The sequence below is a fragment of the Durio zibethinus genome, chromosome 4, assembly GCF_047325235.1.
Source record: "Durio zibethinus cultivar Kanyao isolate XHJ-2024 chromosome 4, ASM4732523v1, whole genome shotgun sequence".
NCBI lineage: Eukaryota > Viridiplantae > Streptophyta > Magnoliopsida > Malvales > Malvaceae > Durio > Durio zibethinus.
Window position 1 is genome coordinate 7,787,442 of NC_143165.1, and position 21,800 is coordinate 7,809,241.

A 21,800-nucleotide genomic window follows, 5' to 3' on the forward strand; every position below is an offset into this window, starting at 1 on the left:
AAATTTTAAATACAAATACTTTAAACGAATTTAAATTTTATTATTATATATAAAAATAAATTTAAACAAAAAATAAGCTCGAAAAATCAAATTGAGCCTAAACTTACTTAAAATTCTAAAATATTATGCTACATCCAACCCGAATACAGACTGGCTCGACCCATAAACGGCTCTACCTCAAGCTTCTTGGCTGTAACTTGCTCTAACCTTTCTTGCATCTCTTCGGTGATGTTTTCTCAATCCCCAACATTGCCACGCCTGAAACGGAACTTATAATCAGTGCCTGTTTAAGGGCCGACTCCATGTTGGTTCACTTCCAAGTTTTTTTAAGCTTTTCCAGGCTGCATCACCACAAAACTTTCTCCACCTCTTCCTCCTAGGCAAAAGGCCTTCCAAGGAAAGAAGGCAGCTTCTTCAATTGCCCCTTTTGGATCTTTCTTCATGTCTTCATATCTCCAATAACACAAAACATGATCACGGAATGGCCCAAAGGCATGAACCCCAGCAAAAGCTCTCAAAAGCTCCATTCTTTGCCATGGATGTCGAGTAATATTCACAAGGGACATGGCTTCGAAATAGTCTTGGAGAAGACATACCTGAGAGAGCAGGACTGGGATTTTCCTTGAAAAGCTGCAGTTCCAGGGATGGCATTAGCTGGTTCGGATGATGTTTGAGCAAAGGATCATCAGTGTCATCATTTGTAATGCACTGGGGTTCATGATTTTTAGGATGATAGCCTTGAGCCATGTGGTGCATGTCTGCATGGAAGAAGCCAGAAACATGGAAATTTTTTTTACCTGCAGTAACATAGACAAATAATAGAACAGTGCCAGTACTGACTACGGATGCGTGTTCACTGGTGACTGATGAGTAGAAGTATTTATGGGTTGGTGTAAGCAGGATTTATACTTAATATTAATAATTTATAAATTTATCCGAATTTAGTCCCTTTTAAATATATATATAAATAAAAATATATATTTATATAATTATAATATTTTAATTATATATATTTATTTCGATCTATTTTAATTTTTTAATTCAAAATTTTATAAAATTTTAAATAAATCTAAAAATTATATTCATACTTATTTAACGCATTTTAATTTTGTATCCAATCTTTCTACAAATGAACGAATCTTTGATTATGAACGGACGACAGCGAGCTCCAAAACCCAAAAAAGGTTATAATTTGTCAAATTTAAATTAAGTAAATAAAATAATTTGTCCAATTTAAAACTAGCTCATGGGTGGTTCTCGGCCCAAATTGTCTAGGGCTCATTGCTAGGCCTGACCGTTCCATTTTTTTCCCTCTATTTTCCCTCTCAGAAAATTCAAAAAGCCTCTCTTCTTCCCGGCAAACAAACTCCATTTCCCTGGAAAATTGATTCATCTAAAAGTGAGTCTTACTTTCCTTTTCTCTTTAACTCCATTTCCATTCGAATTTTGTTTTCCTCATTGAAACAAAAAGGAATGGAATCCGTGGTGGCGACGGTGAGTGGGTACCACGGTTCGGAGCGGTTCAACCTAATCAAGCTCATATCTCATGTGGGTGCAAGTTACGTTGGCTCTTTGTCTCAATCAACCACCCATTTGGTTCGTTTTCCTATTTCTTTTTCTCTTTTTTTTTTTTTTTAATTTGAAAGAAAAAAAAGGGGACGAATTGAAAATTTTTTGGTTTTTAGGTATGTTGGAGATTTGAAGGAAGGAAATATGAGCTTGCTATGAAGTTAAAGACGATAATCGTCAACCATAGGTGGATTGAAGATTGCATAAAGGAAGGGAAGCGTTTGCCTGAGGGTCCTTATATGTTGCAAAGGTACTTAGTTTTTTTTTTTTTTTTTTCTAGTTTTTTGAGATTTCTTTTCTCTTGATAGATCTGTAAGAGTTGATTATTTTAGTTTAGAAATATGAATTATGGTGGTTTCTAAGACTGTGTTAAGGAGAAAGAAAAGGAAAGGAATAAAAATTGTTTTCATTATTCTTATGCTGGTAGAAGATATTGAAAATTGTACATAAAATGGTGCTGAATGAGCATTTTCATTCCTTGGTTATGGATGAACTGAATTTTGGGAGAATGGAAAGGTGTGTTATATGTGTATCTACCCAATTTTTCATTCTTCCTATTTTCTTTATAGCAAATGAGGAACATATATATTTTTTCATGTTTCTTTCCATTCCTTTTCCATTTCCTTGATCCCTCTTTCCTCCTACCAAATACAGTGTAAATGAATTGGTTTGTTTCCCTATAAAATGTCTGCATTTACTTTCAAATTGGGAAAATGTTAACTATGATTACTAGTTAAGTTGCTTGCCATTTATATAAATATTTTTGTATTTGATGCATCATTTCTCCTAGAATTTGCTGAATATGATAAAAATAAATTTCTTAAGTTAGCGCCTTAGATCAGTTTCCATAAGCAGTTGCTAATAGAATCCTTCAAAATTTCTATATTGGGTTAGTTGGTTACTGCTTGATAAAATTTGAAGTTAATTGTCAGAAATGGTCAAAATGATATGGTGTTGGATTCATACTTGTAGCTTTTGATTTTCTTTCAGTGGAGAAGAAATGGGACCTTTATTGCTGGAGATCCCTGATGATGCTAAAGGGTATGCCTTGACTAAGAAGTGCAAAGTGTTTTCTGACAAATCCAATGTTTATGATGACGTTGGGAATAAAACTAGTGATGTTGGCTATGGAGGTTCTGGTTTATCTTCTTGGTCCAAATCTACTTTGTTGGATGAGGTGATTAGATAAGTTTCTCTTCAATATTTCCTTCTCTTCATCCCTAACTCTTTTCCTCCATTCTTTTTGTTTTAGTATACACCACAGGCAAACTCTTTGTCTGCAGCTTCTTAGTACTATTCTCAATCTTTATATGCTTTTGTGATATTTTTATTTCTGCAGAATCTTTTTGCAGGGCTTGGGAAAATCGGTTCCCATAAACTGAAATCTAAACCATTTAGAAAATCTTCGAAGGAGGAAAATTGGTTAGGTAGTAGAAACTGCTTTCAGGAGACTAGTTCAACTGGATTAGCTAGGAAGGAGGTAATGAGTGATATTGTCTTGTTTCTTTTTCCTTTCAGTTCTTCAAGATCTTTTCTAAACTCAAGGTTTTGTTACAGTTTATAGTTTTAGTTGTTATTTTAACTTTCTTCATAACCATTATTCAAAATTCTGTATTCACTTTTTACTATTTTAAATTTGTAGAGCATTTTATCTTTCACTCATTAGACTGTGACCTTATGCAAGTACCAAATGTTATAGGGTAAAAGAAGTGATCTGTTGACTAACTTAAACATTCTTTCTTATTGTCTGAGTTGGTTGCTTTAATCTGCACTATAAGTTTAGATCTCTTTTCTAAAGGTAACCATTAAGATTCTCTAAGCTTTTGCTTAAGTTTTATACAAAATCGTCAAATTTTGCATGTCATTGTTTGACTTATAAGGAATAATTTCTCTTCTTGCTTCTCTTGTTTCCTTGACTTGGCTTTTTATTTTATCCGGTTGAAAAGTATGGAGGGTCATCAAGTGCTTATGCTTCTATGCCTCCTACGAGGAACAAAAGGAAAATCTCAAAGAACAAAGAGCCAAATGCTCATTGTTCCTCTCAGTTGCTGATGGAAGAAAGAAACATACCCAATGCTAGCAGAGACACTTCTTTGGCCGAATCTTCTCAGAGAAAAGGACAGAGGCTTCTGAAGAATGTTAATAGAGAAATTGTAGTGTTTGACCTTTCAGATTCTGACCAAGAGTGCTATCCACCATGGGTCCATAAGCAATACAGTAGAGTTATAAATCCATCTGATCATTCACTTGATAGGAGGACTGTTAGTTTATCTGAAATTGGAGGACCATCTAATTTTGACTTCAGTAAGCATAGGGGAGTAGATAAAGAAATTGAAGAAGTTGGGGAGATCAAATTGTGGAACCATCTACCCCCTTCTAAGGATTTAACTTCACCAGGGAAAGATGCACCATCTGTCTCTGGAAGAACTTCACCAGATGGGTGCCCTGATGCTGAGAGAGAGAGCCAAGGGGTTGGTCAGCTAGAGCTTGCTTCCAGATTACCCACTTCAGTGGAATTATCATGTGTTATATGTTGGACTGAGTTTAGTCCAACAAGAGGGGTTTTGCCCTGTGGACATCGATTTTGTTATTCATGTATCCAGGATTGGGCTGACCATATGGTACGTATTCTTTTCATCTCCTTTATTTGCTCTGCCCTTTCAATTTCATATGCATTATAGTTAGCATTCCATTAATTATTATTAATATCCTGCATGAGCAGCTAGGTTTGATATGATTATACTTTGTTTAATCATTTGTTTATTTTATTTACTATATGAGGTTTTAAGCTCTTCTTCAATTAGCTTATATTACATCTTATGCTGTAAACATCATTTTCGCTGCATGCAAGCCATTCTCTTCTTTGGACATTATGCTCCTATATTTGTCACTTGTGTAAAAGCATGGACCATTTACTGATGTCAATTCATTTTTTATTACAAAGAATGGATCTCCAAGTCACACTGGCCCTCTAATTCAAAGCTGATTCTAGTAATTAGACATTTCAGTTTGTCACTTGCTAAATATCTTGCTTGTTTCTAAATGATCAGCTCTTCAGAATTTCAGATTTAAAATTTAGTTATCAAGTGCTTTGCATTGTTCTCATATAATTCAGTAAAATGGGGTCAGTTTTCTTTGTAATGTTGTGAGCAGGCCAATACTACAAATTTCTGCATTCTCTTGATCTTTTTGAGATAATTATTTGGAAATAACATCCCAGTTAAATCAAGCATTTGATTTGTCAATCTCTTAATCCTTTACTTTTCCCCCCTGTTTTTACTAACTGTTTGTGGAGAATAAGGGAATTGGAAAACAGGCCTATTCTTTTCTTTTTATGGTTTGGAACTCAAACAGCTTGCCGTGTAATATTTTCTGGATTGCTAAACTAGTATTATTATTTCTGACAACTGATTTTCAATCTCTGTGTTCTACTTGTGGGTTGTATCATTATCTTGGACCCTAATATCATGATGATTTGCTACATATGATTAATTTTCTCCTAATGCCCTTCCTACCTTGCACTTGATCCAATTTGAAAGTGTTCTTATACTAATTATACTGCATGTAGACTTCAAGGAGAAAGACTCCATGTTGTCCTTTGTGCAAGGCAAGTTTCATGAGCATCACTAAAGTGGAGGATGCCGCCATCTGTGATCAAAAAATTTTCTCCCAAACCATTCCTTGTGCCACATCAACAATGGATGTTTCTATTCTTTCCAACCAAGACAGACCTGCTTTTGGTGCTCAGGTAGTGGGTACTCCAATACTAGAAAATATCATATAGGCTTTAATTCCTGGTCATTGCTTTCTTTGTGGAATTAACTCATGAAGCTGTGCTTTGAAATGATGTTTCTGCATAGCATTTTAAAATTATAAATAGGCACTCAAGTGGTCACTGTAGTTGAGTGTTTGAGTAGAATGTCCTTTTTCTTTGTATGGATGGGTATAAATCCCAGATTTTCATGCTTAATGCTTTCCTCATGTATCCAGAAAAAAAAAAAAAAAAGGTGAAACAAGGGATTAGCAGGTACTATTATTCTTTTCTCCTTAACATTTATCCTGTTAATATGCATAAAAAGAAGAATGTAATAGAATACTATTTCATATAAATTTGATGAGAATTTGATGGGAGAAAGGGAAATTAGGTGTGATAGAGGTTTAGAAAGGACACAAGGAGCAAACACAAAGATGACATACGAATATGACATGCATACACTGGCATTCATAAATAGGTACCGATAAGTGAATGCCTGCCATCAAGAGTTGATGGCATTTCTTTTTGTGTGATTTATGGCACAACAAATTTTTTTAAAAGATGTTCAATGAATGTCAAATTCATGTTGGTGCTATCCAAACAAGGCTTCTCGAGAAACACCTTTATCCTTTCTGCTGAAAACCATCCGCACTCTGCACTGCCAATGGATGTGAAAAGTAGATCATTATCTCCCAATAATGAGCCAAGCAAATCTAGTATTTGCAGTACTAAACTCTCTGCCACCACTTCTTTACATTCTTCCATTTTATCACTAGTTGCTTAGTCTTGCTGCCATTAACTACTTTGCTTTGTTATGGCGCTTTATAGTTGATCTTACTGAACTGATTGTGCTCTTTTTTTTATCTTTTAATAGTCCTCATCAGCTTCAGTTTGCATCAAGTGCCGTTCTCGAGAACCTGAGGATCTTCTTGTCAGCTGCCATTTTTGCCAGATACGAAATATCCATAGATACTGTCTTGATCCCCCTTTATTACCATGGACCTGCATTCACTGCAAGGATATCGAGAGGCTCAACCGTTATACCTTCTAATACACATATTTCGATGCTGAAAATTTATCTAGAACATGTCATTTATGACAGTTGCATTCGTTAACCTTGAATTGTCTATAACATGATGTTTTTTTCTGTCTTCAACTATCCTGGTGATGGATATGCTAGCTGTTATTGGAATGGAGGTTCTTGTACACATCTAGATCTGTCAACTATCCGATTACATTATTAAATTATTAATAAGATTTATTATACTAATGAAATTTAAAGTGAAATACTAACCAAATTTATCAAAATTAAAACTTTTATAGAAGTAAATATCCTCAACATATTTCTTGGAAACCTAGCATAAAGAATTAAGATGGCTCCAAAATAACATGCTAACCGTTTTCCTTGTAGATTTTACGTCATGACTAGACATGTTGACCACATTTTTTTTGGCACAAGAATTGGTTGGTTGTTAGTGCTATGTACAAGTAGATAGCCTCTTTCAAAGAATGATATACAATAATATTTTTCTTTTACATGAGTTATATACGGAATAAGCAGACATGGAGATACGAATTATTAAATCTAGATAGTTGGCAGTAGATTCATTAACTATTGAATTGGCTTCAATGGATCTTAATCTTTGGTGCTTTCAAAAAAACAATTGTTGTTGCTTTCTTTTCCAGTGTTTAATAAATTTAAGATTCCTTAGCAATTGCCAACCTGTTCAGTAAAGATGATTATTTAACATCTTGACATGGCTTTCCTCAACTTGTGCAGCCACTTGATAACGGACATTGAAATAGTGAAGCTTTCAAAGTCAACTAGGAGATTTCTTCGAATTTGTCAAAAACTTAAAACTGCAATAAATTAATGCCTTTATGCTCCTTGTTATCCTCGTTCGAAATCTTTCAGAATAATGAAGATGAGAACTGTAAGGATACCTGATGAAAAATGGATGCATTTCATCCATTGTTTTGTTTTCCTCTACCTATCAACACATATTTTTATGTGTTTAGAGGCTAGTAAAATGCACTCAGCATCTTCAAATTAGCAAAATCAGAGGAAGGAGGTAATGGCTTTATTGGCTTTCAAGCATAATTCAGTAGAAGCAGACCCCAAAGGTTTCCTAGATCGTTGGAGTCCTGCATCTTTTAGTCCATGTTCATGGCATGGAATCTTGTTCTCTGCTAGTGGACAAGTTAGTGCTCTTAACTTCACAAATGCTAGTCTGATTGGTCATTTGCACATTGATGATCTCCTGGTTTTGGAAAATCTCCAGCATCTCCACTTGAGTCGAAACTCTTTCTCTGGTAATCTCTTCCATGACAAGACTTCGGGTCCTTGCACCATTGAAACACTTGATTTGTCATTCAATAGTTTATCAGAGTCAATTTCCAAAACATTTTTTGATTCTTGCAATCATATGACTTCCTTGAATCTTTACCATAATTCGATCCAAGGAGGTAGTTTTGAGTTTGGGACTTCTCTCCGGGAGCTTGATCTTTCAAGCAACTTCATTTCAGATTCCTCACTATTGAATTACTCATTTTTAAATTGTCAGAATGTGAAACTGCTAAATCTCTCATATAACAATTTGTATGGGAAACTAAGCAATCTCTCATCTTGCCGAAATCTATAAATTTTGGATCTCTCTAATAACAAGTTGTTTGGTGATATCCCTGCTCTTCTCTTTGCTAATCTACCTTGGTCCCTTGAGTTTTTGGACATATCTTACAATAATTTATCTGGTAATTTCTCTATGCTTGAATTTGGGAACTGTGCTAAGCTTTTGGTACTGAACCTGTCCAATAATGCTCTTTATGGCTCTGGAATTTCTCAAAGCTTGAGGAACTGCAAGCCTCTTGAGAATCTTGACTTCTCTCATAATCTGCTGGGAGATAAAACTCCAACTGCTTTTGGAATTTTGAGAAATTTGGAGCATCTTAATTTGGCACAAAATCGCTTTTCTAGCAATATCCCCAGAGAATTGGGTTTAGCTTGTGGGACTCTAGTAGAACTTGATCTTTCAGGAAATAATCTTTCCGGAGATTTTCCTGAGATATTTAAGTCATGCAGTTCTTTGCAAACCTTAAACCTTAGAAAAAATCGGCATTCAGGAAATTTCCTCACTGCAGTCATTAGTACTCTTCCTAGTTTGAAAATCCTCCAAATTCCATTCAGCAACATCGGTGGTTCCATTCGTCTATCTCTTACAAACTGTACGCAGCTCCAAGTCCTTGACCTTAGTTCCAATGCATTCACTGGAAATATACCTTGGGGCTTTGCTCCTCTTCGACACCCTTTTCCTCAATACAAAAATTATTACTTGCTTGAAATCTCTTATCAGGAACTGTGCCTTCCGACATTGGAAACTGTAAGAACCTGAGAACAATTGATTTCAGCCTTAACAATCTAAGTGGATCCATTCCGCCGAATGCATGGATGCTACCACATCTTTCTGACTTGATCATGTGGGGAAATAGCATTATTAGTGGAATTCTACAGGACATATGCTTTAGTGGAAGTAATCTGGAGATAATTCTTCTCAGTAGCAACATCTTCACAGGAACAATTCCAGCATCACTCAGCACTGTAAAAATCTCACTTGTTTGTCACTTTCTTTTAATCAGCTAAGTGAAGAAATTCCTGCTGATATTGTAAGTTGGAACTCTTCAAAAACTCAGCATTCTACAGTTATATCATAATTCATTTACTGGCAGGATCCCTGAAGGGCTTGGCAAATGCCAAAGCCTTCTATGGCTTGATTTGAGCAATAATCAATTTACCGGTAACATTCCATCAGACCTTACCAACCAAAAAGGCCTAGTTCTCATGAATAACTACAATGGGAAGTATGCATATTTGAGAAGTGAAGGTGAAAGAGATTGCAATGTAGTCAACAGCTTACTGTATTTGGAAGGAATCAGAATAAAAGGTTGGTTAGTTTTTTCGATTACAAGTCTTGTTCACCAGTCAGACTTTATTTTGGCTTGAAAGTGAACATGACCACAAGCAATGGTAGCATGATATACTTGGATCTTTCTTCCAATTTGTTGTCTGGACTAATTCCAGATAGCTTGGGGTTACTGTCGTACATGATGATTCTTAATCTGGGATACAACAGACTAACAGGAGCTATCTCTGAAACCTTGGGAATTTTGAAAGGATTGGACATCCTCGACTTATCTCATAATCAACTTGAAGGTACTATTCCAGGATCTTTGGCGTTGCACTCTCTTCTCAGTGATATGGATTTATCAAATAGTCATCTAAGCGGCTCTATACCTGTAGTAGGTCAGTTTGAAATATTTCCAGCATCTGCATTTGAAAACAATTCAGGTTTATGAGGTTATCCACTGCCCCATTGTATCTCTCTGTCTAATCCAAACCTCTTAGGCATCAAGCAATCTCAAACAGAAAATCCTTCTATTCTGGAAGTTAATTGGAACTGGATTGTTGCTTTGATGGGACACATGGCTGGTGTAATAATTGCAGCATGTGCTGGAATTATATTTTTTGAAGAAAAAAAGCAATGGTTTTTGAGGACTTTTAGTATCATCCTGGAAATGAGATCAAAACAGATGAAGAACAGTTGAGGGATACGCCATCACAGAAGGTGGGCATGCAACAAAATTTACTACTTATATTAATCCCTCTTGCTATTCATGACTGACATTGCAATAAATAAATATCAGCATGTTGTCAGCTGGTTGCTTCCTTGCAGCGAAAACAATGCCTGGAGTAAACTTAATAAAGAAAAGTTTGATGTATAAGTTACACATTGATGCTAATAATTACATCAATCAATCTTGATCTGTAATGAAAGAGAACCTGAGAACTTACATCTTCTGAAAATGGTTTGACAGCTTAAGTCATGCCCCAAAAAGATATTCTCTGAAGTTATTTGGAAACAAAGTTTTGCAAATTTTAGGATCAACTTTCAATGTCAATGCTACAAGGTACTTAGTTTCAACATTAACGAAATTCGGGAAAATTATAATGGCTAACAAACTAAAAGTTCCATTCTGCCAACTGCTGTCAGAGAACAAAAGATTTCTCTTAGCTGCCTAAACAAGAACAAGGTTGATCCAAGAAAATAAACAAGTGAAGAATTCTACTGTCCAGTTCTAGCTACATCATTACCAGCCTCAAGAAATTTAGACTAATTCATAGGATTGTTCAACATTAATTCTTCATTTTTTTTGCTAATTCTTTGCAGGACAATTCTTCAAAGCCCTCTGGTTATGTCATGAAGTACTAATACCAAACAAAGCATATGTTTTGAAAGAAGATTCAAAACTGTCTACTTAGATTCTTTCTGGAAATTTTTTCTTTCCGATGATTTCAAGTTACTGGTGTTAGAAACTAAGGGGTTGTTTGATATTATTGTGTATTTTATATTTTATGTTTTTGAAAATTTTATTTTGTTTTATTTTCGTTTTGAATTTGAAAATATGTTTGGCTAGAATGTTTTTATTTTAAAAATATAAAAATAAAAACATGAGAAAATGATTAAAGTTTTAAGACTCCTTTTTTTTATTAATAATATAATAATATTTATTAATATATTATTTTTAATATATTATAATAGTATTTATTAATATATTATTTATAAATATTATATTAATTAATATTATATTAATAAATAATATATTAATAAATATATAATATTATATTAGTAAATAAATAATGTATTATTTATTAATATAATATATTATTATATTACTAATATTTATTAATATAGTATTTATATAATAAAAATATTATTTTATTAAAATAATAATTGTAACCTCATTATAACGGTTTAATTGTAATTTTGTGAACAGTATCCGTGAGATAATAGTATAAAATTGTTATAAAAAAACTAAAAAATCATTTCTTCTATTTTCAAATTATTTTCAATTTTCAAAAACAGAAAGCAAAAACAATCTACCAAACATATTTTTATTTTTAATTTTCAAAAAATCCGAAAACGAAAACAAAAAACAGAAAATGGAAACAAAAACAAACGACCCCTAAGCTATGTATGTTTGAACAAAAGTTCTCTAAGAAGGGAGAGGCAAGGCATTCCTATGGGCTATGGCTAAAGAACAATGATACATGCATTCACCGATCAGCTGTCAGCTCTTTCATTGATGCCAGTTGCAAAAATATAAAGGACATTCTTTATTTGTATGTGAAGCTCACTCACTGTTCAATTCTGGATATAAAATTGGAGAATATAGTTTTCTTTCAAATAAAAGAAAAAAAAAATGAAAGAAGAAGCTGAAAGATAATTTGAATTGGTAGATTTATAAACTATCCAATTAGCTGCAATGGATCATAGTCTTTAGTATATTCAAACGAACAATTGTTGCCATCTTTTGGCAGTTTTTATCAATTATGAAACTCATTAAAGGGTGCTCATATTCTCAGCAATTTCGCTTGGCAGTCCTCAACTAGATTATGGTACTGCAAAAAGTCCAAGTCAAACCAGTGTTAGTCTTGACATTTTAACTTGGCTGTCTTCAACTTGTAGAGCCACTAAATAATTGCTGAAAAAACTGAAGTTCAAGCCAAGCGTGTGCTTCTCTTAACTTTCTTCACTTGGACGTGCAGAGCCAACAGATAATGACAACATTGAAAAAGGTGAAGTTGAACTCACACGTGCAGGGCTCTTAACAATTTCCCTTGGCTCTTTTCAACTTGTGGAGCCACTAGATAATGATCTGAAAAAGTTTTCAATCCACACAAGTGTTACTCATTCAAATGAAAGATTTCCTGGAAGTTTCGGGTAACTTTAAGACTCTAATAAATCAATGCTTTCCTGCTACCTGACGCCCTTATCTGAAATCTTCCAGAGCAATGAAGATGAGAACAGTGAGGATAGTTGATGATCAGTGGATGCATTTCATCCACTGTTTTATTTTCCTCCTCCTATCTGCCTCTTCTATTCCTTCAGAGGCTAGTAATATGCCTATACAGTCTTCACCAAAGCCGAATCAAAGCAACGAGGCAATGGCCTTATTGACTTTCAAGCACAATTCTGTCGAAGCTGACCCCAATGGTTTCCTAGATGATTGGAGTCGTGTATCAGTCAGTCCATGTTTATGGACTGGAGTCTCCTGCTCTCCTAGCGGACAAGTTAATGCACTCGACTTCAGTAATGCTGGTCTGATTGGCCATTTGCATATTGATTATCTCCTGTTCCTGGAAAATCTCAAGCATCTCCACTTGCGTGGAAACTCATTCTCAGGTGACCTCTTCCATAATATGGCTTCTTGTCCCTGCACCATTGAAACACTTGATTTGTCACATAATAATTTATCAGAGACAATCTCTAAAACGTTTTTTGAATCTTGTGATCATTTGATTTCCTTGAATCTTTCACATAACTCAATCCGAGGAGGTAGTTTTGAGTTTGGGACGTCTCTCTTGGAGCTTGATCTTTCAAGCAATCTCATTTCAGATTCTTCAATATTGAACTACTCATTTTCAAATTGTGAGAATATGAAACTACTAAATCTCTCACATAACCAATTGTCTGGAAAACTTGGTAACTTCTCTTGCAGGAATCTATCAATTTTAGACCTTTCTAACAACATGTTGTCTGGAGATATTCCTGCACTTCTGTTTTCTGATGTAGCTAGCCCCCTCAAGCTTTTGGACATTTCTCACAACAATTTATCTGGTAATTTCTCTATGCTTGAGTTTGAGGGCTGTTCTAAGCTTTTGGTGCTCAACCTGTCTAACAATGCTCTTTATGGCTGTGGAATTCCTCGAAGCTTGACCAACTGCCAGCTTCTTGAGAACCTAGATCTCTCCCATAATAAGCTGCAGGATAAAATTCCAGCTGCGTTGGGAAATTTGGGAAATTTGAAGCTTCTGAATTTGTCACACAATAACTTCTCTGGTAATATCCCCCCAGAATTAGGATGGACTTGTGGGACTCTAGTAGAGCTTGACCTCTCAGGAAATAAACTCTCTGGTGGATTTCCTAAAACATTCAAGTCCTGTAATTCTTTGCAAAACCTCAATCTTGGGAACAATCAACTCTCCGAGAATTTTCTCACTACAGTTATAAGTACTCTTCCTAGACTACAAACCCTTCAAGTTCCATTTAATAACATCAGTGGTTCTGTTCCTCAGTCTCTAAGAAACTGTACTCAGCTTCAAGTCCTTGACCTTAGTTCCAATGCCTTCACGGGAGAAATACCCTCGGGGCTTTGCTCATCTTCAAACTTCTCATCCTCTCTACAAAAGTTACTGCTTGCAAACAATTTTCTGTCCGGAACAGTGCCTTCCGATCTTGGATACTGTAAAAACTTGAGAACAATTAGCTGTGCTCTTAACAACCTCAAAGGATCTATCCCATCAGAAGTGTGGATGCTACCAAATATTTATGACTTTGTTATGTGGGGAAATAACTTCACTGGTCACATTCCAAACATATGCTTTGGCACTAGTAATTTGGAGAAACTCATTCTCAACAATAATTTCTTCAGTGGAAAAATTCCAGCATATCTCAGTGACTGTAAAAATCTGACATGGTTGTCACTCTCTTTTAATCAGCTAAGTGGTCATATTCCTGCTAGTCTAGGAAATCTTCAAAAACTCAGCATTCTGGAGTTAAATTCTAACTCACTTTCTGGGAAACTTCCAGCAAAGCTTGGTAGTTGTCAAAGCCTCATATGGCTTAATTTGAATAGAAATCACTTTACAGGTCATATTCCACCAAATTTTATCAACCAGACAGGCTTGGTCCAGAATCCCATGTTTACTTACCAATCAGGGTATTTGTTTTTGGGAAATGAAGGTGTAAGTGATTGTGGAATGGCCCACAGTTTAATTTATTCCGAGGGAGTCAGAGAAGAAAGGTTGATGGATACTTTTGTCTCCAAGTCTTGTGCATCATTGAGAATATACAGTTTGCCAATGCGCACCCCAGAGGCCAATGGCACCATTAAATTCTTGGATCTTTCATTCAATCACCTGTCTGGATCAATTCCTGAAAGCTTGACCTTAATGCATGACTTACAAATGTTAAATTTGGCACACAACAGACTACGTGGAACAATCCCAAACACATTTGGAAGTTTGAAACAACTTGGCTTCCTTGACCTATCTTATAACCATCTTCAAGGCATGCTTCCAGGATCATTGGGGTTACTCACATTTCTCACTTACTTGGATGTCTCAAATAATAACCTCACTGGCACCATACCTTTATCAGGTCAGCTTGCTACTTTTCCAGCATCAAGCTATGAAAACAATTCAGGCCTCTGTGGAATCCCATTGTCCCCTTGTGGCGACCTGCCTGAACTAAACCCGACAAGTAATGAGCAAAACCAACCAAAATATCAACTCATTCTGACTGATGTTGAATGGAATTGGTTTATTGTTTTGATGGGATATATTTCTGGTGTTATAACTGGAGTTTGCGTTGGAATTGTTGTGTTTCAAGAAAGAGAGGAATGGTTCATGAAGGCTGCTTGCATCAATCAGAGACAGAGACGAAAAAAGCTGCGGGCCAATTGTAAATGATAGAAAGAAGAAGGGAACAGAAATTATACTCTTGTAGTAGAATTTCTTTATGTTCATGAATCCAAACTATCCATTGATAAATCAGATAATTTGTTACATAGGTAAATACTACTAGTATTTTGTCACCAGCCGCTTTTTGGTAGAAAACCTGAAAATAAAGTTTTGTGAATAAATTTTCAGATTCAGCCGTTTGCTTTCTACATTTTGAGAAGTATTTCAAATAAAAATGCAACTATGCAAGTAAATAGTTAGTATTGTTACAATTACAATGTCAGTACTACATATGACCATCCAGTACGCATGGAATGCAATTCATTTTAGTAATGGTTTTTGGCCTTCGGAGTACTTAAAAACATGGAATGCAACGAGAAATCTCAGCGCAGATTCCTTGACATATATGCATTCCATTGGCATTGCGATTGCTGTCGATACGACTACAAATATTGCAGTGTTATATAATTTACTCGATGATATTGACCAACAAATGTGTATGAAATTTACCTAAGTCTCAGATTTGTTTACCGTTATTGATCTTTCATCTGACAGATTCCCAGGAGAAATTCCAGATTCAACTGGGAATCTTTCCTGCTCAATCTCTCCAATAACTTCCTTGTTGGTCAAATTCTACCAGTCATAGGATCCGTATCACACCTTGAAGCATTGGTTGTAGACATATAGTACTTTGAAATGCCTTCTTTTCTCAACAGAAAACAATATTATAGGTTTTCAATTTATTGCAGTCATTTAAAATTTCCAATTATAGAGCCACTTCCTGAGGGAAACTGATGTTATTTTTCCTAACAAAAGAAATGGTGAAAAAGAATGCTCAGAAAGAGAGAAAAAGAGAATTTACTGTATGTTAGAGGATCCACATATCATTTGCAAGTATGATGGCTTCAAGACAACAAAAAAATTAGACAATCTAATGGTGATCTCATCTGACAAAAGGTCTATTTCAATAAAGAGAAATGAGGTAGATAAATTGATATAACCTTCCACTATGCTAAAAGGTGTATCAAGTATACAAAATGCTGTAGACAAATTGCTCTTCACAGGAAGTGGTCGGAGGCAGAAAAAATTCTCAGAGCAAAGACCGTCCTTACACTGGGAAAAGCAGTCAGAAAATAAACAGCTCTGCTAACCTCCATGTTGGTAGGAAACTTTCAAAACTGGTGAAAAAGGGTGTTTTTATATCCAAAAAGGAAAAAATATATGTATCAATAAATCTATCCGTTCAATGGCTCTAACTGAACTTCCATTAGTCCCGAATTCTATGAACCTTTTTGAGTGGAAGCCCAGTTAGGAATCTTAAAAGGTCAATAGAATCCTCTTCTTCAATGTTACCCAGAACCGAGTTGCCTCTTCCTAATAATCTGTCCCTCCTCTGTTGTCTTCCACAATACTCCAAATAAATGACCATCAATGCGCCAATCAAGAACCACATTGTTAATGCCCAGCTAAGTCCGTGATCATTTTCTCCTCCATATCTTTCTCCTAGATGCTTCATTCGAGTGAAAAGTGCTGTGATCCCTGCAACAATGGCACCTCTGCCAACAATTACATGGAAGTACTCCCAAAGAAGCCTCCTCCCCAATAGCAGGTTTCTTAGGCCGGAGGTATTGTTAGTGGTTGAAGCAACTAGGTATGGCATTTCTACTGGCACTTTTGTAACAGGTTCTACCATCTGATTAGGTAACATGATGGATCTGTGCATGGTGATCCATACTGTTAGGCAAACAACTTTTGTAGTAGTTAAACAAACTTTTGTATTTTTGAAGCCTATAAATTAATGAAATGAAGCTCATGATCTGATAAGCCAATTTACTTCAAGTGACAGATTAATTTCTTTTGTTTTTTGTTCTTCCTCTGCTCTAAATCCTTCAATTGGTATCAGAGCATTCTTTAAGGTCTTAGAGGACCTGTGAGTTCAAAAAATTGAGTGCAAAGCCATCAGACACTTACCAGCCAGCTTTTATCACCCTTAAATGGCCTCAAGTAATTGCTCCTTACCTCCACCTCCTATTTTTTCTGGTGAGAACTATCAGATATGGGCTGTCAAAATGAAGACCTATTTGAGTGCTTTTGATTTATGGGAAGTGGTGAAAAATGAAAAAGAACCACCACAACTTCCTGCAAATCCAACAGTAGCTTAAATGAAAAATTATAGTGAAGAAAAAGCAAAGAGGTACAAGGCTAAAAGCTGTATTGAGTCTTCAGTTTCTGATGACATATTCATTAGAATCATGACTTATGAAACTGTAAAACAAGCTTGGGATGTGCTCAAGGAAGAGTTTCAAGGCAGTGACAAGACAAGACAAATGCAAGTGTTGAATCTTAGAAGTGAGTTTGAAGTCTTAAAGATGAAGGAGTCTGAAAATTTAAAGGAGTACAATAACAGACTCATGAAGATATTAAACAAGATTAGATTACTTGGTGAGAAGCTGTCAGACAAAAGAATTGTAGAGAAGGTTCTTGTCAGCTTACCAGAGAGGTTTCAGTCAAAAATCTCATCCCTTAAAGACTCCAAGGACCTGACTAAGATAATTCCAGCAGAATTGTTCAATGCTTTACAAGCTCAAGAGCAAAGAAAGGCTATCAGACAAGAGGATTCAACAGAAGGTGCTTTTACAGCCAAGGAGAATGGCAAGATGCAAACAGAAAGCAAAGGCAGAAAACAAGGAGATCGAAGAAACAAAGGTTCTAGAAACAATGAAAAGAAAGGAAAATTCCCACTTTACTCTCACTATAAAAAGACCACTCATTTGGAGAAATATTGCTGGTATAGACTTGACATACAATGTAGGTACTGTAAGCAGCTTGGTCACATAGAGAAGGTATGCAAAAACAAAAAAGAGCAGCAGCCAGATTAATAAGCCAGAGTTGCTGACAATCAACAACAGCTAGAAAAGTAAGTTTTTGTTGCAACTTGCTATGGAACCAAAACCTCCTCAAGTGCATGGCTCATTGACAGTGACTGCACACACCATATGGCATCTGATATCAACATGTTCAAAGAACTAGACAAGACCTATACCTCTAAAGTCAGAATAGGTAATGGTGATTTCATAGAAGTCAAAGAAAAAAGAGTAGTGACAGTTGAGACACCAACAGGTACCAAACTCATTTCAAATGTGTTATTTGTGCCTAAAATAGATCAAAACTTGTTAAGTGTAGGCAGTTGCTAGAAAATAACTACTATTTACTTTTCAAAGACAAGGCATGCATAATTCATGATCTCACTGGCCATGAACTCTTTACTGTTAATATGAAAGGAAAATATTTTTTCTTGAATTGACATGAAGCAAACTCCTCTGCATATGCTACTTCACATGATGAATCTTCTTTATGGCATAAAAGGATGGGACATTTCAACTATAATGCATTGAATTTTATGCATAAAAATGATCTTGTATTAAACATGCCTACTGTTGAAGTCAGTGCTGGAGTGTGTGAAGTCTGTCAGCTAGGAAAACAAAATAAGTTGCCATTTGCAATTAACAAAGCATGGAGGGCAACTGAAAAACTATAACTTGTTCATACTGATGTTTATGGTCCTATGAGAATCTTGTCCTTAAATGGCAGTAGATATTTCATTGCTTTTATAGATGATTTTATCAGAATGTGTTGGATTTACTTCATGAAACAAAAGTTTGAAGTTGAAAATGTATTTTGAAAGTTCAAGGCTTGGATTGAGAATCAAAGTGGCTGTAAAATCAAGATCATATGGTCAGACAATGGTACTGAAAATACATCTGATAGATTTAATGAGTTTTGTGAAGTTGTAGGAACTGAACACCAACTGACAGCAACTTACACTCCACAACAAAATGGAGTCAGTGAAAGGAAGAATAGAACAATCATGGAGATGACAAGATGCATGCTGTTTGAAAAGAATCTTCCTAAGAAATTTTGGGCAGAGGAAGTCAATACCTTTGTCTACTTGCTCAATAGGCTGCCCACAAAAGCTTTAAAAGGAAAAACTCCTTTCGAAGCCTGATATGGAAGCAAACCATCAGTGCACCACTTCAGAGTTTTTGGCAGCATCTGTTATGTGTTCGTTCCTGATATCAAAAGGGACAAGCTTGATCAAAAAGCAAAAATATGTATTTTTTTGGGCTATAGCAACATTACCAAAGGCTATAAGACTTACAATCCATTTACAGGTAAGATGATTGTAAGTAAGAATGTGAGATTTAATGAGCAAGCTACCTAGAATTGGGAAAAGTCAAAAGGAGAATCAGTCAAGCAAACTACTGCAAACATGATAAGCTTTCAAGATCAAGAAGATTATATGTTTGAAAATAAAATCATTGATCATGAACCAATGAGAGGAATCAGACCACTCACAAATATTTATCAAAGATCAAATGTTGCCATTCTTAAACCTACAAGTTTTGAAAAAGCTATCAAATTTTCAGAGTGGAGGAATGCCATGAAGGAAGAGATTCATATAATTAAGAAAAATCAAACATGGATGCTAGTTGACAGACCAAGCAATAAAAACATCATTGGTGTTAAATGGATTTTCAGAACAAAGTTGAATGCTGATGGTTCCATCAACAAACTTAAAGCTAGATTGGTAGCTAAAGGCTACTCCTAATAGTTTGGTGTTGATTTTTCAGAGACATTTGCTCCAGTTGCAAGGTTGGACACCATAAGGCTACTATTAGCCTTAGCAATTTAGCAAAGTTGGAAAATATACCAACTTGATGTCAAATCTGGCTTTTTGAATGGTTATCTTGAGGAGGAGATTTACATTGAACAACCTGATGGTTTTGTTGCCAATGGACATGAAGGCAAAGTCTATTTACTCAAGAAGGCTTTGTATGGATTAAAACAAGCTCCAAGAGTTTAGAATTTCAGAATTGATGATCATTTACTGAAGTTAGGATTTAAAAAAAGCCTCAGTGAAATAATATTGTACATTAAAGTTTTTAACAGTAATGATCTGTTGATTGTTTCTTTGTATGTTGATGATCTTTTGGTGATAGGTAGCAAATAAGCTCTTGTGGAGGATTTTAAGCTCCAAATGCAGGAAATTTTTGAGATGACAGATATGAGAGAAATGTCTTATTTTCTTGGAATGGAGATTCATCAAGACCAGCAAAGAATCTTTATTTGTCAAAGAAAATATGCAAATAAAATCCTGAATAAGTTTGGGATGAAAAATTGCAAACCAGTCAACACTCTTTTGGCTCAAAATGAGAAACTTATTAAGGAAGATGAAGCTAACAAAGTTGATGGTTCTATTTATAGAAGCTTGGTTGGTTGCTTATTGTATTTGACAGCAACAAAGACAGACATCATGTATGCTACAAATTTACTCTATAGGTTCATGTAAAATCCTAGTGAGTTACATTTTAAGGTTGCAAAAAGAGTGTTGAGATATGTCAAAGGAACCAATGAACTTGGAATTTGGTTCAAGAAGAATGAAAGTTTAAGATTGGTTGGATTCACAAACAGTGATTGGGCTGGCTCTCATGAAGACATGAAAAACACTTCAGGCTATGTGTTTTTCATTGGATTAAATATGTTCAGCTGAAATTCAAAGAAACAAGGAATTGTGGCTCAATCAACAGCAGAAGCAGAGTGAAAAAATACTTATTTACAGCTGGTTGTAATCTTGTAATATGTATATTTATATTTGTATCTCTAAAATTAAGTATTTGTATCCCTAGAATTAAAAAAGATTTAGTTTCTTAGTTTAACCCCTAGTTAGTTGTATATAAACCTAAGATTCTTGTATATTGTAGATAAGCAGTTTTTCAATATACATTCAATTTTCACATGGTATCAGAGCTTTAGGCTCTTCTTGAGAAGAAAAATTTTCAACCTTTATTGCTGACTTTTTTAGGCCTTCATTGTCGACTTTTTTAGGCCTTCATTACCGAACCCTTTCAAAAAAAGATATCACTATCACCCAATTTGAAGAAATGTTAACTGAAAAAATTACTGAAATACTACAGATGTCTCAGAAACAATGAGAGTTTAATATAGAAGAGATTGAAAAGCTGAAAAACTTATTGAAAATCTTTGAAAAGCCTACTATGGTATATTCTTTGGGTAAAGTTTCTAGTTTAGGTAAAGCTTTTGATTCTCATGGATTAAATGTCTCGGCTAAGCCTATTACGAGTTCTTGGGTCATTGACTCAGGAGCCACAGACCACATGACACATTCTTCACAAAAGTTTAGTACATATAACCTGTGTCCTAGTAATAAAAAAATTATTGTTGCTGATAGTTCACTTACCACAGTAGCAGGATTAAGAGATATTCAAGTTAATTCCTCGTTTGTTCTAAAAAATGTTCTTCATATTTCTGGATTGTCTACTAATCTGATATCTATACAAAAACTTACCAGAGATATGAATTGCAAAGTAACTTTTTATCCCTCTTATTGTGAATTTCAGGACCAAAGTTCGGGGAAGATGATTGGACTTGCTAAGGAGAAGGATGGACTATACTATCTTGAGACATCAAATAACATAAATAGTATCAAAAATAGTTTACCTTTGTCATTTCTTTTTGAAAAATCTTCTAATAAAGATAAAATCTGACTTTATCATTTTCGTCTTGGACATCCTTCTTTTGGAACCTTGAGAAACATGTTTCCTTCTTTGTTCAAAGAATTAAATGTTGAAGATTTTCATTGTGATATTTGTGAATTTACAAAACATAGACGTGTGTCTTTTTCAATCAGTAACAAAAGAAGTTCTACTCCTTTTTACTTAATTCATAGTGACATTTGGGGTCCCTCTACAATTCTTAATATTTTTGGTACGAGATGGTTTGTTTCATTCATAGATGATTGTACTAGGGTCTCTTGAGTTTTTTTACTTAAATCCAAATCAGATGTGAATAGTAAATTTTTAAGCTTGCAAAACATGATCCAAAATCAATTTGAAGTAAGAATCAAGAGATTTAGGTCTGATAATGCAAAAGACTACTTCA

The 21,800-nt window shown here is 35.0% G+C and overlaps 3 protein-coding genes and 2 pseudogenes across 3 annotated transcripts; 4 read left to right on the forward strand and 1 right to left on the reverse strand.

The window, feature by feature from the left end:
- Window positions 1-128: 128 nt before the first annotated feature.
- Window positions 129-1,393, reverse strand: LOC111288782 (cytosolic sulfotransferase 7-like; annotated as a pseudogene).
- On the forward strand, window positions 1,280-6,596 carry LOC111288679 (zinc finger (C3HC4-type RING finger) family protein / BRCT domain-containing protein). Its single transcript, XM_022879661.2, has 7 exons — window positions 1,280-1,596; window positions 1,686-1,819; window positions 2,560-2,746; window positions 2,909-3,049; window positions 3,516-4,190; window positions 5,138-5,317; window positions 6,198-6,596. The coding sequence occupies exons 1-7, from the start codon at window positions 1,474-1,476 to the stop codon at window positions 6,372-6,374; spliced, it is 1,617 nt and encodes a 538-aa protein (XP_022735396.1). The 5' UTR covers window positions 1,280-1,473; the 3' UTR covers window positions 6,375-6,596.
- Window positions 6,597-7,242: 646 nt separating this feature from the next.
- LOC149519081 (uncharacterized) lies at window positions 7,243-10,277 on the forward strand (annotated as a pseudogene).
- A 1,764-nt stretch (window positions 10,278-12,041) lies between these two features.
- On the forward strand, window positions 12,042-15,030 carry LOC149519082 (serine/threonine-protein kinase BRI1-like 1). Its single transcript, XM_089759350.1, has one exon. The coding sequence runs from the start codon at window positions 12,171-12,173 to the stop codon at window positions 14,847-14,849; it is 2,679 nt and encodes an 892-aa protein (XP_089615476.1). The 5' UTR covers window positions 12,042-12,170; the 3' UTR covers window positions 14,850-15,030.
- Window positions 15,031-17,002: 1,972 nt separating this feature from the next.
- Window positions 17,003-17,719, forward strand: LOC149519083 (uncharacterized). The gene has a single exon (XM_089760206.1). It carries the CDS (start codon window positions 17,003-17,005, stop codon window positions 17,717-17,719), a length of 717 nt encoding a protein of 238 aa, XP_089616332.1.
- Window positions 17,720-21,800: the final 4,081 nt, after the last annotated feature.

What these genes read in the sequence shown, in the direction of transcription:
- LOC111288679 (XM_022879661.2), top strand. Translation starts at nt 1,474, where the DNA reads ATGGAATCCGTGGTGGCGACGGTGAGTGGGTACCACGGTTCGGAGCGG. An exon ending in CTCAATCAACCACCCATTTG is followed by an intron (nt 1,597 to 1,685) that starts GTTCGTTTTCCT and finishes TTTGGTTTTTAG; the next exon opens with GTATGTTGGAGATTTGAAGG. An exon ending in GGTCCTTATATGTTGCAAAG is followed by an intron (nt 1,820 to 2,559) that starts GTACTTAGTTTT and finishes ATTTTCTTTCAG; the next exon opens with TGGAGAAGAAATGGGACCTT.
- LOC149519082 (XM_089759350.1), top strand. Translation starts at nt 12,171, where the DNA reads ATGAAGATGAGAACAGTGAGGATAGTTGATGATCAGTGGATGCATTTC.
- LOC149519083 (XM_089760206.1), top strand. Translation starts at nt 17,003, where the DNA reads ATGAAAAATTATAGTGAAGAAAAAGCAAAGAGGTACAAGGCTAAAAGC.